This window comes from Siniperca chuatsi, linkage group LG2, assembly GCF_020085105.1.
Source record: "Siniperca chuatsi isolate FFG_IHB_CAS linkage group LG2, ASM2008510v1, whole genome shotgun sequence".
Lineage (NCBI taxonomy): Eukaryota > Metazoa > Chordata > Actinopteri > Centrarchiformes > Sinipercidae > Siniperca > Siniperca chuatsi.
The window spans coordinates 23787836-23805974 of record NC_058043.1 but is presented as its reverse complement, the minus strand read 5'-3'; the positions used below and the strand labels follow the sequence as shown (position 1 = coordinate 23805974).

The following is an 18139-nucleotide window of genomic DNA, read 5'->3' as shown; positions in this document are numbered from 1 at the left end:
CATAAGGAAGCTTTCAGGACAGCAATGTGTCTGACACGGGTAGACCAGTCTGCATTGAGATCAGATACTGTAGAAATTATGTAGCTTTGTGCATCTACAATAAGCACAACAGGAGACGAACAAGTAGTATGTAGACACGTAAGTCCAACATCAATCCCAGGTTTAAGGACGTGTGTTTATAGTGAGCGTTGAAGGTTAAGTAGTTAGTTGTAACCCAGAGGAGAGCGGAGCATCCACCGCGGCAGCGCACGTCACGTGACCACCTTGTCTGCTGCTGGCCGAGTGAAGCGTGTTAGCAGGTAACAAAAACAAATTTTCTTATGTTTTTCAAGTTCAGTTTCTGTATTTCAACGAGTTTAAACCATATATTTATGGGCGTTTTCGCTGAAATTGTTGGTCGCTGGCTTCGTTGTTTTGCTTACGCGGGTTGTGAGGGATGTCTTTCGCAATTTTTCTGTTGTCTTGTTTCCCGGCGAGCAATGTCGGGATGAGATTGTGCTCCGCTGCGAGGCCTTTTTCTTTAGATTTAATACAGCTAACGCTGTGTTGTTAGCTGGCTATCCTGTTGTGTAGATGTCGAGGACAAGCCTGATGTAACTGAGGCTATCGTTAGGTAACTGTGCGGATCTATAAATACATAAGACTTCAGCAAGCCAGTTAGACGGTCGACTTGGACCAGATTTAGATGGCTTCATTAGCTAACGCTAGCTTCATCCCCACCGCATCGTTTGTTCAGTATCGACGGTGTAGTGTCAGCGTTAGCTTGTTAGTAGCTAACTTGAGTTCATGCTAGCGGGGACAAAGAGACCCTAGTACCAACAGCACCAAGTCGGTCAGTGTTGAGTCGAAAACGACGCTACAAGAATCTGATTTGTTTTTGCAAGACATACATGCAACGTCAACCGTTAACGTTACCGAATAGTCTTACTTAAGAAATAGGTAACCTAACAGCAACTGGCTAACGTTAGCATTGGTTCAAAACAACGCTCCGCTTGCGTTATTACTACAATAAGTTGTGGCTAATTGTCAGTTAGGTAGCTGTAACCAGGTAGATGTTAACATACGTAAACACGTACGTGTAACTTAACTGATATTTGATTTGTCATTTCTGTATTCCCCAAAAAATGTCATGAACAATAGAGATGTGTAGAGGTAACGTTACTGCAATATTGTTTTGTTATTGTTTGTGTGTAAGACCGTCGATACTCATACGTCTAATGATTTTAATTAATATTTGATTTATTAAATAAAAATTGCAGCTGCTGCCTCGGGTTTCTCAGTTATAAAAAGAGATCTTGATATTTTTCACTGAAATTGCATTCAAAGCCAGTTCGTCCTTTTGCATTAGCTTTGTTCAGTCCAGCAGCCAATGGCAGCAGTGCATTTGCCATCGTCACTCAGGCAATGTAAACTGGATTGCTATTGTTCTCTGACATAAAACAAATGGGTCAGTGTGGCTATCTGTAGTTATTATTCTAGTAATGGATACCATAGTCAAAGTTTGCAATTCAAATTGCATTACAAAGTATTGAGCAACCACCTTTTTCATGTATTTGCAGGTAGAGAAAGACCTGTATGTGTATATGGTTCTGAATGCTTTTTAAGTGTTTAATATTTGCTACTGAAAATTATTAGTGCTTGGTTGTGTGGTATCATACCCAATTTGCAGCAAGGTACAAATTGCAAAGGGCTCAGTTGTCAAATAAACACAGAGTAATACTGCATTTTACTGCAGTAATATAGTGTTAAGGATGTGTACATATATAATCTTAGTTGCTGTAAACTGTCTAGCAGTTAGAGGGGATGTGGGGTCAGGGTGTGTAGTTGTTCTGCTTCACACACTGTAAGAGGACACTGGGTCGCTTTCCCTCCTTGACCTAGATTTTCAGCAAAGCTGTTCAGTCACCAGGCCCTTCTGTGTGTCTTACAGCCTCCATAAGGGGAGTATTCATGATTGTGCAATAAGGCTTAGCTATGGTCACAACACATTTCTGTTGTTAAACCCTTACTTCCTTCTATGCACGCACACAAGAGAAAGTATTGAGGCTCTGCTGTAACAGCATTGTAAATTTACTGTGTGTGTGTGTGTGTGTGTGTGTGTGTGTGTTTTTTTTTTTTTTTTTTTTTTTAATGTAATCTGTGGGTTTAAGATCTGTTGGTTGACTTCACTCATCCTTGCATGTTTCATGTTTCCTTTGCAGATTTTTCTATTTTGTACATACAGAGTTTTGTATATACTGTATATGATGAGCTCGCTGGGCGGCGACAAGGCCCGGGGCCCTCGGGAAAAAGCGCTGCCTGCTGCCACTCACACATCACAACCACAGAAACAGATACAGGTGAGCCACTGCAATTACATGAACATGAAAGAACTTTATGAAAGCACACTCCTCTCAGCTACAGAAAATTTGAGACAAAACACCAGTGTGCACACCACTACCCTTTCCAACAAAACCACAGTGTACACATTATGCAGTTTTCTTGTTACCTTTCAGAGAGGTGTTAATTCAACTCAGGTTGTAGTAAGTGGTGGTGTTGTACTGTAATCTTTCCCCCTCGAAAATAATGCAGTCGAGTTCAACACCACTACAAACTACTGTATATCCTCAATAATAATAATAATAATAATAATAATAATAATAATATAGTTAAATTAATCTCTCTCTGATTGTGTCAGTCAAAACTGAACATTATTATCTTTGTAAATCGTAGAAAAGGTTTCAGTCGTAGTCATCTGGACACTGTTTTCAGAATCAAGACGTTTCGGCTCCCATCCGGAAGTCATTCTCAATTGTGAAAATGGTCTGAGAACTCAGAAATGTAAGCTACTCTGTGTTGCTTAGGCCCTGCCCACAGGGAGGAGTCTTCCTTAGTGTCTGCTGTTTACCCTGCCTAGTTTCACCTGAAACTGACCTTCTTTTGTTTCCATGATGGCCCAGTAATCAGGCCTATTGTTTTCTGGCTGCACCTCCCACAATTGAGAATGACTTCCGGGTGGGAGCCGAAACGTCTTGATTCTGAAAACAGTGTCCAGATGACTACGACTGAAACCTTTTCTACAGTGGAACACTCCTGGACGAATGAGGGACTACACCGTCTTATCTTTGTAAAGTTAGAATTCATGACTGAGCCGTTGCATTGGATTGCCTTACATTTTTAAGTTGTACCTAATAAAGTGGTCACTGAGTGGATTTACTTTGTTCGTCCCTTTTTTTTTTTTACTCTTGTTAACCAAAGTCTTACCCATTGGTCTCTGTGTTGCAGGCCACTGCTGAACAGATCCGGCTCGCCCAGATGATCTATGACAAGAATGATGCTGACTTTGAGGACAAAGTTAACCAGGTGAGGAACACTTCGGGCATTTGCCAGACAATACAAGGCTCATTAGGCAGGCTGAGCTGTCACATTCTTCCATGACTCCAGTACTCTATGTGGACGCATGAAAACTTGTACTTTCATGCAGTGCAAAGCAATGCATTTTGTCATCAGTACACCTTTGTTGACTACTAGACATTCCTAATATCTTGTGTGTCTGTTGCTTTTTCCAGCTGATGGAAGTGACTGGGAAGAACCAGGATGAGTGCATGGTAGCGCTCCACGACTGCAATGAGGATGTTAGTAGAGCCATCAACTTTCTCCTGGAGAGCACCTCGGACATGGTAAATTACATTGTGTCTCATTTAATCTGATTTTAAACTTCGCCTACTACTTCACCTACTTATTTTCAACTATATGAGTTTGCTATTTCACATAGTGTGAATAGATTTATTTTGTTTGGAAGGCAGAATATGCAGCAGCCCTGTATGATAACTGTTTTTACTGAGATGTGTGATTTTAAATTTGGAGCCCAGGGTTAAAAACAACAGCATAAAAGTGAAAATAAGCTAGAATAATCATTAATTCTCCAAATTTCAAATTGTACCTGTGCTGCCACAAATCAAATAGACCTTTTTCACAGCAGACATTTTGACATGTCACAGTAAGAAAAGCACAGGTGTAATTAAGCTGGTTTCATGGTCCTGGTATTGTGCATGCTGGCTCACTGCCACGGCTTAAGCCTCGTTCACAAAATTTTGGAAGTCTCTGGGCTCTTGTCATTTCTCTATTTTGTGCCACCTCGTCTCCTCTCTCCTCCGTCCTCCTGCCTGTGACCCGGAAAATCGACCGATGTCAGTGCGCCATCTTGAAGAATGTCTCAATTCCTAAAATGCATCTCGAGGAGCGAGGAGAAAGGAGGCTTGCCAGAGGAGCAATGAGCAAGAATGCAAAGGTGTATCCTTTGCGGAAGTCTTTTTGGCACCTGTGACGTATAAAAGAGGCGTGACAATGGACAGATGATACAACTGTGCCAGACATCATATTTAATTGACGTCGCTGTAAAATGACACCTGCGAAGCAAGGATATCTCATTTTGTTAAATGCCTGTTGCCTCAACTCGTGTTTCCTCCTTGCCTCCTCCGCTTGCATCTCAGGTGAGAGGGACTAAGACGTGAGGAGAGGAGGCGAGGAAAGGAGTCGAGAATGTCCAAACTGAGAAATGAGAAGAAGGGACTGAGTTGCTGTGCCATTGACACCACAAGACACTTTTTGTTTCAGACTGTTGGTGTGAGGGTGCACAAACTCCACACAGGTGTTTTTACTTACTGTGCCTGATTAGACCTTTTTGTCATGACTGTGTAGGAGTGTAAAGATGTGTTTGATTGACATCTCAATGACTCTTATCTTACTTTTGTTGGACCTGTTAGAATCAAGACGCGGGTCATTCAGTCTCAATTCATGGGAGCCTCTTGATTCTGAAAACAGTGTCCAGATGACTACGACTGAAACCTTTCTACGATCACGGGAATGAGGACTTTTATCTTACTTTTGTTGGACCTGTTAGGGCGGGACAGTGTACAGGGCTCGACATTAAGGCTTGTCCGGGACAAGTGGATTTTTGGTGCCCCACCGGACAAGTTTAAAGTCATAAACAAACAAAAAAAATCTGTGTCTTCACGTTATGGGTGTCATTACTTGGCTGTTTAGTTAAATGAATACATTCAGTATACCGATTTTATACAAATGCATTTTTCCCCCATGATACGTCCAACTTAGAATGCCTTGATTGACCCGCAGAGTGGGAACTGCTCGCTGTTCAAACATTTTACCTCACGACAGTAGCAGCGATGTTCCTTCAGGCTCGGTAGCCCGGCCAGGGAAGGCACCAAGAAGAACGATAACGTTAGCTAATCACTCGCATTGACCAAAAATACATTTTGAGATCTACACTGCTAGCCAAGTTGGACGTTACCTAAACACAACGCATCTGTCATGTTGTTTGTGTTAAAAATACTGTCAGACCGACGGCATCCACGATCGATTAACTAGTGGACAATCTCCCCTCACGCTACCCCTCCCATACAGGTATACTGACAATCACACATGCTCTGCAGAGAAACACAGAGAGAGAGACACGTTCTCTGGTATTACACCGACACACACGGTGGATATTTTACAAGCACGGACCAGGTAAACTAACAGTGAACGCACCTGGTTGGTGCAGAAGTCATTCAGTACCACGTAGGTTTCCATCATATCGATAGACTACGTCATTAAAAGCAAGCCTCCTCCACACGTGCCTCACCTGCTGTTGTGACAACAGAACTGTGAGTGAAAAAATCCAAAACGCAAGTTGTGTTCTTTGCGCGACTTTATAAAACATACTGCTGACAAAGAAAGTCAACAGTGTCCCTGTGTGATACAGCGAGAGAGAAAGAGGCGGGGCTGGGCAAGCTGGTGTGTGTGCAGTAAGAGACAGAGGTGTAGGTGTGTGTGTGAATATCCGAATCCCAAATTGAAAATTGAATACCTACCTATCCAATGAACGAATATTCGTGTCCACCACAAAATATGCATCTGAAGAAATTTATTGCACATGTGTCAACTCTTCCTGTGGTTCGCCAAGAACAAAAAGAACTCTCCACTGACTTTTTAATCACTGTAAGAATGACTGTAATTCACAATAATGAGCTGTTGCTGATACCTTGCTTCATTTATGTTTGGATAAAAGTACTGTTGTTGACACAAATCTGTTCTAGTCAAATAGGCTACATTATATTTATGTGTAATTCATCTGGTACGTTTATTAGACTTATTTTCTACACCATGCACTGTTCAGAAAGCCTGCTGCCTCTCTGCACATTGGGGCAGTGTTAGATGTTACCTTATGAGGTCATATTTATTTATAAGCCTTGTATTTACATTCTTATCTATGGTAGATTAATGGAAAATCATGTAAATAATTTCAACAATGAAAGGGAAAATGTCTGCTTTCGCCAGATTTGATCTACGGGCCCCTACTTGCTTACTACTGCTGTAAAGTTTTACTTTTGTTCTCTAAGGTTTCTGTAATTTACTCTTGACAGACCCTACTGTCTTTCCCTGCCTCACCTCATATTATGTGTTTAGTTGTCATTACGTAAGTGCCTCAAAAAGTTAAGGTCAAACCATGGGCGTATACATTTATCATTCTTATTAGTACGCAGAATCTGGTGACCTCACAAAATTGCTAGTATAGCACCACCCGACTTCAAGCAGAGGCGTATCACCATGCAGATTTCTTTTAACCGCTGTAGGTTAACACCATATCTGCACAGGTGGTGTAGTGAAAGCAGCACATCCTCCATCAGTGTCTATACAGGATGCGTTCAGGGAAAGTATTGCTGTGTAGTACACATCAAGTACACAAAGACTGTAGTTTCACTTTTAAAATGCATGTAAAGCAAAATGCAAGCCATTGCGCGGCCTACAGCTGTATTGATCAAAACAGAATCATATCTATTCTGTCAGTTGTGTGTAAGACAGATGAGTGAAAAACACAGCTGAAACACATCACATCGCACATCACTACTAGATTTCAAGTTATGTAACATGCTTAGAAGATGAACAAATGTGAAAAATATTCAGTTGTGTATATGATGTTGAATACATTTTTGGGGGGAACAGTTGGCACTTTAGTAAAACTCAGTAAAATTCAGTCCCTGAGCTCTCCTTTGCCACAGTGACTGTTGAGCAGTTTTCTCTTTCTAAGATCAGGGACTTTTAGTATGAAGGCACACTATTGCATACGATTTTTCCCTTTTCTGCTTAGAGAGCAAAGTCAAACAGGCTACTAAATGTCTGGCAAACACATGGGTGTTGTTCTGCCTGTGTGTTGCGAGTGAGTGTCCCAGCATTTCTGAAGAATACCAGCCGGCACAGATGGCGAGGAGAGGCTGTAGGGCAGGGCAGCCGGCCAGACAGCTACTCATGGTGTTGTTTTGGTTTCGTGGAAATCCAAAAATAGCAATTAGCTGGTTTTCCTCAGTATGTGGTAGTCTCTACTGTTATGGTATATACTGCAACCCTCTGCCTCTGATTACATTTGCTTCTACTGTTGTCTTCAAGATATTAACTGTCACAAACAAAGACGTAAGAGTAGGTGTAGTATAAGAGAAGAGTGGCCTATTAAATAATTAACACACTAATTGAAGTGACTGTATAGTTACAATCAGTATGTTGTTCTATGAATGTTTTTTGCTCATAATTTCAATCTAAGTCATTTAATATTGAATATCTACCAGTTACAAACTCTCATCTTATACATTTTCTTCTTACATAACACAGATGCAAAGTGCACACTTCAGTGCATACTGTTGGTCAAAAAATAGCTGGCATCACGGCTATGCTGTATCTGTTTTCAGAAATGTTTTTATAGTGCTCTATAGTGTTTGGTATAATGTCTCTTTATCCTCTTGAACAAAATACACAAGTTCAGATGCTGTTTTCAACCAACTGCAGAACGCCAGAGTCTACTTCAACATGGTGCAACTGTGAAATGTCACTGAAATAGAGGCCAACAAATATTTTTTTTTTTAAATTAAAGGTGCAGCGCCTGCTTTGCTCACTGAAGCACATTGTCAGTGTTGATATGGTGTTTTACTGCTGGCTTCTAAGTATTAAGCTAGTGCAATGAGAAACACATTAACTATACAGTTTGTGCTCCAGTTTCACTAATCCTCCACCTTGTGTTATTTTGTTGTTGTTACGTGTTTTAATTTATTCTTTCTGGGGTTTAAAAAAAAAAAAAATTTCTATCGTTCCTGTTCTATGTTTAGACCTCATGGGAGACGGTAGGGAAGAAGAAGCCCCTGGTGAAGGAGGGTCCATCAGAAAGCAAGGAGAACAAGGAGAACAGGGAGAAAAAAGGAGAGAGGGAGACTAGCAAGGGCCGTGCAGCTGCCAACCGCAAGGGCAAGGTGGCCAGTCGCAGCCGACAGGGTATGGAGTCTAAGCTTCACATGAATTTAAATCTAGTTCAGAGTCCTTTGTCTCTTCTGTAGCTTCTCAGTATCATGTTTGATTACATCATACTGTTATTAATGTGATTCCCCCTCTCATTTTTGTGCGCATGTGTGCTTGTACACGAATAGCACGTCCAGAGGAGAATGGCGTGGAGGTGACACCAGTGGACAGAGGTTCAGATCGAGGTCGGAGGGTCAGAGGTGGCCGAGGTGAGCAGATGCACGTTAAAACACTGTCAGGACAGCCAACACTTGAGTGGATGTTGTTGACTTTTGTGTGAATGTTATTCAGGATCTGGAGGTCGAGGCAGAGGCAGAGCACCAGCAGGGAGCCGGTTCTCAGCCCAGGGCATGGGGTATGGTGGCAACAGACAAGCATGCACACTTGCATGGGTTTTCACATACTTTTAAGTGTAAATTAGTTAGTACCTGAGTGTTTTTCAGGCCAGGAAAAGATGCATTTAATTTTGTTTGTTTCTGAATGAGTACAAGTGGTGCATTTTTCCTGCAACTGACTTTGTAATGTGTGTTTCCATAGCTTTGTGTTTGCTCCTAAAAGATTGTCTTTAGTCACCAGTCCCATTCAGATGTGGTATCTGAATAAAATAATAAACGTATCCTACCTAAGCCTCTACACAGCACCAGGAACCCAAAGGCCAAAGCAATGTCAGCCCCCTTATAATGGGAGCTTTGTCTAATGAATAGTATAAATATTAAATAGTTTTACTCCTGACACTGTTTATTGGGGAAATAATTAACTTAATCTGATTTCACACACTGTCAACCACTTCCTGCCCCTTTAGTTTGTTGCTGGTTATCTAAATATACCTCTCCTCGACTCTTCCCCAGGACCTTCAATCCTGCGGACTATACCTCAGAGGCTGGGACAGGGACCACACAAACTGAGGTGTGGGACACGGTGGCCAACAACAGCACAGATGGGACAGGTGAGCTCTTCAGAGCATATAAGCGACTCTTGACCTGTAAAGGCAGTTCTGTGGTAAACAAATACATTCAATGTATTGACAGACATTACTGTGTAGCTCTGTGTATTTTAATAAAAAGGGACATAGGCTGCAGGCACCCTGCATGTACCTACTCATCCCACCTGTATTTGAACTTTGTGACTCATCATTGGTTGTCCTCTAGTTGCCTGGAGGAATACCTCGGAAGATTGGGCAGCTGAGGACTGGAGTGAGGATGTTAGTGTGAGTTTACACAAAGGGTAGCACATTACAGGAGTAGTCTGTCAATCACAATAAAATGTGTTAGTGTATATTTAAAACACTCTTGTGTTTTTGTAGCTCTCAGAGACCAAAGTGTTCACTTCCTCATGTGCACCTGCTGCTGAGAATCACATCACTCCTGGGCAAAGGTAAGTAACTGGCTCAATTATAATATAATACATTTTCCCCAATCTCTTATTACAGTGTAACTTAATTTCACAACAACTATTTTGTGCAACAGAGTGCTCGGTAGTTTCAGTTCCCTCTGTTCAAAAAGTCTGACAGCAACAAAGAAGTAACTTTACTTTTGGGTGGTATCTTTTACATACTGTAAAGTTAGATTGGCAGTGGAAAATGTCATACAGGAGTTACTTGTACTTATTTACAACACATTACATTGGCAACTTCTGACTTGGCACCCTGCAAGCATTTTCTAATTGACTTTACCAACTGTTTCTGTGTTAGTCTGGACCTTGCCTCTCTGCTGCAGAAGCCTGTGGGTGGAGGAAGAGAACCACCTTCCTCTTCTTCCTCTCAGAGTCTGGTCTTCACCAACTCCCACCACCACCAGCCACCGCAGCAGCAGCAACAGCAGCCACCCCCCAGCCGCAACACCACCAGTAGCACAAGCTACGCTCATGCTGCTCTGGTAAAGACGGTTGCTTTTAATACTCTGCACCCTTTTTTCATACACATTCCTTCGTCTATCACATGTACACATACACAGAAACAAAGACTGATGATTACACTCTCTCCTCCTGTCTGTGCCAGTCGTCAGTTCTGGGAGCTGGTTTTGGGGACTTGGGCCAGGCCAAAAGGACTCAGCCCAGCGCTGGAGCTCAGATACTGGAACAGCTGAAGGGTCCTGGCTTGGGTCCGCTACCCTCTTCCCAGGCCGCTCCTCCTGCCAGCACCCAAGGAAGTAACACCTCCATTGGCCGACTGCCAGGCCTGGGAGCATCTGTATCTCCACCCTCCTCATCTAGCTGGGACATAAAGGCTTCAGAATCCAACACCACCTCACTGTCCTCGCAGTTCAGCCGTAAGTGTTCATGTGGAACGATCATAGTGCAGCCGTGCAAACAAGCATGTCTGTTTTTGTGACAGGTAATGCAGGCATGTACCTATCTTAAAATTGTCCTGTGCCTGTGTTTTTGTATGTCTGCAGGTGAGTTTGGCCTGCAGCCAGAGCCTTCTCTAGTGCTGAGCCAGCTGGTTCAGAGGCACACTGGCCCCTCCTTGCCTCTGACACGTCAACCCAGTCCTCCATCGCAACAACAAGCGCCCCCTGCTTCAGCCTCACCTGTTCCCCAGCACGCCAGCACGCCAGCACAGGCAGGCCCAGTGATGGCTGCAGCTGGTGCTAAACCTCCTGCCCCCAGCGCAGGGCTGGACCCTCAGGGCGGCAGTACACCACAGCAGCAACGGGCACAGCTCAAAGGCCAGAAACGAAGGATACCTCCCACATCGAAGGTAGGGGATGGATGTTGATGGACAGAAGGTTGCGATCGCAATCTTATGCACGTGTCTACTCTTTAATTAAGCCACAGGGTTTTTAATCTAAAACCTCTGTCTCTCAAAGTTATTGCTCTCCTGTGTGGGTCTGAGATCTTCTGTAAATGACCAAATACAAGTAGTTAAAAAACTTAATATCATGGTCCTGAAACCTGACTGTTCCCTCCTTCATGACAGATCCCCTCCACGGCGGTAGAGATGCCAGGCTCTGCTGACGTCCCCGGGCTAAACCTCCAGTTTGGAGCTCTAGACTTTGGCTCGGAGTCTGCATTGCCAGAATTTGGAGTTGTGGACAATTGTGTGAGTGCGGCATCCAGGGAGTCCACGCCGGCCCCTGCCCCAGCACCACCTGCACCAGGACCAGGGACACAGAGCCAGACAAGCCTGTACTCCAAACCGCTCAGGTACTGTCACTCACTGTTGACTGACTAGTTGCATCTCTTTAGTATATATTACAGAAACTGTACATTTGAAGAGTTTAATTCTAAAACACTAGAGATCACATATAAAAGTAACATATCATCTAAGAGCGTCAATGCACCTGTTTGTAAACAAAACTCTATAAATGATTCATAATGTTTATAGTCCTGCTTCTTTTGTTTGTTTTTCTTTTTTTACAGCATCCTTTATTCCTTAATGTTTCTCTTTTAATTCTGCATCTGGGCTAATTTGATCTAATAAGTTTTCTTCTTCTCTCCCTGCTGTTGTCTTGCAGTGAGTCGCTGGGCAGCCCTCTCTCCGTTGCCCTGCCTCTGCCCCTCTCCTCATCAGAGCCAGTATATCACTCCTCCTCGGTGGCGTTGCCCAGCCTCCCTCTTTCCTCATTAGGAAATGCCAGCTCCACAAATCCATCCTCTTCTTCGTCAGCCTCCACCACCCCCTCTTCTGTACCCTCCTCTCACTTCTCCACAGTGGGGGGAAGTTACGATGGGACCATGCCCCCTCATACACGACTGGCCTTTTCCCAGAGCAAAGAGGCCACGGGGCCAGTCATGGTGAATAGAAATAGCCAACGGAAATGCGCATCCTGCCCTTTAGGGCTTTTAATTTTTGTAGTTGACGGAGATGAGAAATCATCCAATTTGAGATATCCCTTGGGGGAAAAATAATGTTGTTCAAGTAGTACAGCCTGCTGCAAAGTAGACAACTGCATCACATATCTGCGTCTTGTATAAACAGCGTGACACTGAGAAATTGCAGGTCAACAGGTCCCACGAGGGTCAGCCCCCATGTTGGTGAATTTAAAGATGTTTTAATCCCCCCCTTTTTTAAATGAGATTAATTTAACTATTTTGCCAGAAAGTCTTGAGCAGAAGATTTGCCCATAGTCTCTATCAGCCCTCTGAACCCATAGCATGAATTCTGTTTTTAAGTTTGATTTTCACCTTTTTATATGGTGAATGTGGTCATCCTACAAAATTCTTTTCGTGCTGTGTATGTTTGTTACATAGATATGGTAGTGATCTTTATCTGTTATCAGTATACGCAAACTGAGCTGCGTTTTTCTTCACCAGAATGGTCTGAATGGTGTAAGGACCTCTGCTGCTTTAGACAGTAAGTTACCTACTACTGATTTATTTGTTCAATGCATACTTTCTACATTAAATGTCCATCAACAGCCATCTTTCTTAGGCTATGCTAGTTTAAGTCTATTAACGAATAAAGACCTTTCCTTTCCTACTCCTCTCAGCTTCATCAGCGTCCTCCACACCGAAGCCAGAGTCGCCGTCTATGAACATCAGCACCAACGGTGCCTCAGCACCCTCCTCCCACTTACCCTCTACGCTGCCTGGACACAGCTCCACCACACTCTCCAACCTGGCACAGGAACTGCCCTCAGCCAGCCAGCTCAACTCACTCAACAGGTAACACACATACACGTGGCAGACTGATGCCCAACTTTGACTTGGCAAAAAAAAGGAACCTTGAAATTCATTGCTAAGTTGAATTTACTACCCTTTTTACCATAAAAAGCCTGGGGGAAAAATTGCCTTTGCATCCAACAAAAAATTAAGCTTAGTAATTAAATTGAGGAGCGTAGCAGTGTACAAACTAAAGTATTATAAAGTTGTCATTGCCACAACACTACACTGATCATCATTCTTTCCTCTCTGCCTTCACTCTACAGCCATGTCAGTAGTCATTCCTCAGTTTCAGCTCTGGGCTCCAGCTCTCTCACCGTAAGTACCTGTCTCCTCTTCCAAGCATGATGACTAAAACCTTCTGTATGATCACTTATCCTCTGTAATGACATGCAACCAAACAGCTGAATCTGTTACATGCCACATAAAGATGCATGATTTCAGCATTGTCAGTATTCCATTCATGCTACCATGTTCATACAAGACACTGAATGCCAACTAAATCAAAGTCACAGCCGCAGTTAAGGTGATCAAGACATTTAGTGCATGTTTCAAGAGAGAACAGGATGAATCACAAAAATATTGAATTACTTGAATTACAAATATTCCAGCAGTGTGCCTTTGTGTGGTTTTCTCTGCTGTTTTATTAGAAGAGTCTATGAAATATGATTATATTCACGCTCACAAAACTCCATGCAGAGTATAAAAGAGGACAGTTAAAACATGATTGTCATGAAAATATGGAGGGTAATGGACCCGTGCCACCTTAGTGTACAAAAGGTTGAAGACCCCTGATCTGCAGTATAAAAATGCCAGTACACAGACCGTGCGCGCATGCATTACCAAATGAAACCTGAGAAATAGACTTATTCCAAATTTAACCAATCTTCGCCTTCCCCTCTGTCCTCAGTACACCAGTGTTGACAGCAGCAGTGTAAGCTCTCTGGCTCCTTCCTCTGGCTCGTACACATCATCGCAGCCCTCAGCACTCCACTCGACCCACAACAGCAGCAACAGTAGCAGCAGCATCAGCCACCTGGCCAACATGCCCAACATGGGCAACAACATGAGCAGCGCAGTCTGTGGTATCGCTGGCACCAGTGGACTTCACTCTGCCGCTGCCGCCACCAGCACAGTGCTGGGACTTGGCTCCAATGGAGCTACTGCCACGTCCAACCTCTCTGCACCAAGGACCACACCCCTGCTCTCCTCCGCCACTGGTTTGTTTTCACTCATTGCTGTGCTCCGACGATGATGCAAGTCCAGATAGTTGGAAATGTTGCTGTTTCTTCACATAATAAAATATGTGAAAGTGATGGTTGTTGTGTCATTGTATTGACAGGTAAAGCTCCTCCTAACCTGTCCCAGGGAGTGCCTCCTCTATTGCCCAACCAATATATCATGGGCCCAGGGGGGCTGCTGCCAGCATACCCAGTAAGTAGCCCTTCAGGATCTAGAGTCATTGACACTTGCAAATCTGGATCCCCCTCAGAGAACTGAACTGTTTTACTAAAGAGTATTCAGTGAGTGTCTATATGTTTTTATTTTGACAGATTTTGCAGTTTTTCTAGCTGACGTAACTGTCCTTTGTGTTTCATAGCAGATATATGGCTACGAGGACCTCCATATGCTCCAGTCCAGACTGCCAATGGTGAGCCTCAGCACCACACTCTTGGGACAGCTCTTCACTTCTTTGCTAGTCCTCACTCAAGTTTTATTTTAGCTCGTTTGGTTGTTGTGTGGCTCTTCTCCTGATCCTCCTCTGTCCCTTTAGCCCTCTTTGCAGGATTACTATGGAATCACATTCCCTGGCCCCACAGCGACACTCTCTGGCAGAGATGGAAGCCTAGCCAACAACCCCTACTCAGGTAAAGCACCTTCACCCTTTGCTGGCCTTGTCGAAAATCCTAAAATCCAGTGTTTGTTCTCACCTGACACCTACCCTGTTTGTCAGGTGAAGTCACAAAGTTTGGCAGGAATGACTCCACCTCCCCGGCACCCCCCACAAGCCTGGCGGCCCCGCAGCCTCCCCAGGGACAGAGCCAAGGACAGAGCCAGGCCCAGCCGCAGCCTCCTCAGGCCCAGCCTCAGCCCCAGGGCCAGCCGCAGCACCACAGCAGTCAGCAGGCTTTTCTGCCTCCAGGCTACAGCTACACAGGCCTGCCTTACTACCCCGGGGTTCCCGGCGCCGTACCCAGTGCTGCTGCCTTTCAGTATGGCCCCACCATGTTTGTTCCTCCTGGGGGCCCGGGACCAGCCTCAGCCAAGCAGCACAGTATGGGCCTTGGTCTAGGAAACCCCTCGGCTAGCCCCTTCCAGCAGCAGACACAGCAGCAGCCCAGCGGTTATGGCCAGCACACCTTCAGCTCAGGTTAGTGAGCACACCAATTAATTTACGTTAAAAATAATGTTTATAGTTAGTGAAATTAGATTCTGGGTGTTAGTAATTCACAACATCTTATTATTAATGTTATAATGTTATTATTGTTGTTGTGTAAATTTTCTTGCAAAGGAATTAGTGTGTATTGTTTGAAATCTGAAGTTGATGTTTTCCTGTCCAGGGTATGAGGAGCTGACAGCGGGGCCAGCAGGAGTGGACTACAGTAAAGGATACAACTCCTCCTCACAGGCACAAGCCAAATCTGCTGCTACTGGGCCCGGGAAAGGTAAGAAGAAAAACCACTCACTGTTTCTAATATCTTAATATGGATTTTAAAAGTCATTTGGAGTTATAATGTACAAATGTTGTTGCTGTCATTCTCCTAGGCGTCTCGGTGACGTCCAGTAACTCGGGTGTGCCAGATATCAGTGGAAGTGTTTACAATAAGACCCAGGTGAGCCTCAAACACCACAATCCCCTACCCACCCTGCTGTCTTGCTGTGTAGTTTTTATACTAATGAATAATCAAGTTTTGAGTTTAATTTGTCCTTTATCCTCTGTCTGCAGTCTTTTGATAAGCAGGGTTTCCATGCGGGGACCCCTCCTCCCTTCAGCCTGCCATCAGCACTGGGGGGTCCAGGGCCTCTGAACCCTGGAGCAGCTCCTGGAGGATATGCACCGGCCCCATTCCTCCACATCCTGCCTCACCAGCAACCACACTCACAGTTGCTGCACCACCATCTAGCTCAGGATGGACAGGTAACACTTGCATATATTTTTCAGCAGTTGCACAGGTTTCACAGGTGAGAGTTTCTCAGTTGTTTACATGTATGCCTTTCCATGTTAAGGGTGGTCCTAGCCAGCGTGGCCAGTCCAGCAGCCTGCAGCAGAAGAGCCAAGTCAACAAGTCGAGCTACGCCAGCTCCCCCTACTGGGCCAACTGAGATGGCTACATCTACAATGCGCGTGTGTGTGGACGGACAGCACCACACCTGCTATCTGACTGATGAGATCATAGAGGGACAAACCATTTTACAACACAAGTTAAAACACACACTACCACCCCCCCCTCCCCTTTGCTCTGTATATCCCCTTTTCAAATTTATGGCTGTTGTATGTAAAATATATTTATGTATGTATTTATACAGTATATATGTATTGGTAGGACATAAAATGTGGTTTTCTGCATTTTGTTTTTATTTTGAAGGACATTTTATTTTAAAAAAAAATGTGGAAGGATGAGAATGCTAAATCATGGAAATGAAGTTGGTGAATATACTTGAACACAAGCATCTTGTGATGTGGATTTTTTTGTATACATACATGAATCGAGAATGATGTACATAGATTCTACACATCATTTTCATGGCAAAAGCCTTTTTTATTTTAAAGGAAATATGTTTTTGTAACTTTGGTCTCCCGCATCTGTGAATCCTTATATTGAGGGTGACTTGAGTTGATAGCTTGACTTTTCTTTTTGCCCCATTTCCCTCCATCTGTCTCTCATTCCTCAACTGTTATAGTTGGCTGGTTTGACCAGCCAGGCCTTGGATTTGATGTCATTTTAACATTGGTTTAATCCTTGTTGTCCAAATTAAAAGTTATGAACAGTTCATATGGGTCTGGCATCAATAATTACCGACCACATTGTTTTACTGAATTCAGACCCATAAGTTTCATTCACATGCAGTATCCTACTAATCCATTCTGAAAGTTTTCACAGTTTTACAATGCAGGATAGTCAAGGCAACTTGAAAAACATGTTCAGGATACAGGCAGTATGGACATCTTTGAACTCTTGAGGCCAGTCAACAAGTTGTGCAGGTTCAGTAACAATGTAATTTGAACTGTCAGTGGTATTAATATCTGATGCTCAAAGATAAAATGACATCTACCAAGAACTGAAAAACATGCAATCTAATAAGGGGCATATTCAGTTTAGTTAATACTAGTTATTTTTCACCATTTTATTAGATATTATACAGAGAGATTCAAATTAACAATCACTCAATATAATAGGTGCTATATTTTATATCTTGCCTAAACACGCTTCTCTTCTCAACCAGCATGTCCTCGAGGAGATGGGAGACGTTCAGGATGTCAACAACTGCAGTCACCGAGCCGGTGACACCGGCCTTCCTAACTAGCTTGTTAACGTCTCTCGCCCTCACGCTGGCCACCGGTGACTCACTGCAGTGAACTTAGTTCTAAGTTTGTTATTCGACAGATGTTCACTAAGGCTCCAGCGGCGTCTTCTTACTCAGTGTTGGCAGTAAGAGGGCTGTTAGCTCACTTCCGAGCGCTCCCTCTTAACCACAGTGGTGTCACCGTGTAGACATGTCATGATAAAGGATAGACATCAGACCTGCACATACGGGTACTTCGCAAGACGTCATGGCCGCGTCCCCTTTTGGGGGACAGAAACCCGAAGATTCAGTAGATGGCAATTTATTTTGACGTGTGGGTTACTTGTTTGTATACATTCCTTTCGATTTTTTCATTGACGTAAGTGCTATTCTTTACGCCAAAAGGGGGCGCGGCCTTGGCGGTGACGCATGTCAATGACAGGAAAACGTCATTGGCCACAAGTCGACAACATGGACTGCTGCGTTCCAAACAACTCGGAACTCGAAAGTGTCCGACCTCGTAGAAAAAGTACAATGGAACGCCACTCCAAGTCCGAGTTCCTACTTGTGAACTCGGAGCGAATTCATCTGCCCCGACATCATGAAGCAATTAACGTCACAACTATGGCAGCACCCATTAAGTTCACATTAGGCTACATTTCAATCAATAGGGGAGGGGGAGTAGGATGTATTTATCGACTACAGCATT

General features: G+C 43.7%; 1 protein-coding gene and 1 long non-coding RNA gene across 4 annotated transcripts; one reads left to right on the top strand and one right to left on the bottom strand.

Moving 5' to 3' along the window:
* Positions 1-42: 42 nt before the first annotated feature.
* Positions 43-16917, top strand: ubap2a (ubiquitin associated protein 2a). 3 transcript variants are annotated; one of them, XM_044175985.1, is made up of 27 exons: positions 43-299; positions 2202-2339; positions 3265-3342; positions 3549-3659; positions 8136-8298; positions 8451-8531; positions 8614-8677; positions 9171-9268; positions 9471-9529; positions 9626-9696; positions 10013-10196; positions 10319-10589; positions 10716-11020; positions 11240-11466; positions 11778-12057; positions 12577-12616; positions 12753-12927; positions 13191-13242; positions 13835-14144; positions 14267-14358; positions 14528-14575; positions 14699-14792; positions 14879-15295; positions 15486-15590; positions 15691-15758; positions 15872-16063; positions 16153-16917. In XM_044175985.1, exons 2-27 carry the CDS (start codon positions 2244-2246, stop codon positions 16246-16248), a joined length of 3777 nt encoding a protein of 1258 aa, XP_044031920.1. In that variant the 5' UTR covers positions 43-299; positions 2202-2243; the 3' UTR covers positions 16249-16917. The 3 variants fall into 3 exon arrangements, with proteins under 3 accessions (XP_044031920.1, XP_044031901.1, XP_044031911.1); XM_044175966.1 differs by having other exon boundaries at positions 14525-14575; XM_044175976.1 differs by lacking the exon at positions 43-299 and adding an exon at positions 469-613 and having other exon boundaries at positions 14525-14575.
* Positions 4031-8128, bottom strand: LOC122866411. The gene is made up of 2 exons (XR_006375695.1): positions 4876-8128; positions 4031-4738 (listed from the first exon to the last, which is right to left on the bottom strand). It is a non-coding gene; the product is annotated as an uncharacterized LOC122866411 (long non-coding RNA).
* Positions 16918-18139: the final 1222 nt, after the last annotated feature.

What these genes read in the sequence shown, in the direction of transcription:
- ubap2a (XM_044175966.1), top strand. Translation starts at nt 2,244, where the DNA reads ATGATGAGCTCGCTGGGCGGCGACAAGGCCCGGGGCCCTCGGGAAAAA. An exon ending in ACTGGAGTGAGGATGTTAGT is followed by an intron (nt 9,530 to 9,625) that starts GTGAGTTTACAC and finishes GTGTTTTTGTAG; the next exon opens with CTCTCAGAGACCAAAGTGTT. An exon ending in GGCTGCTGCCAGCATACCCA is followed by an intron (nt 14,359 to 14,524) that starts GTAAGTAGCCCT and finishes TGTGTTTCATAG; the next exon opens with CAGATATATGGCTACGAGGA.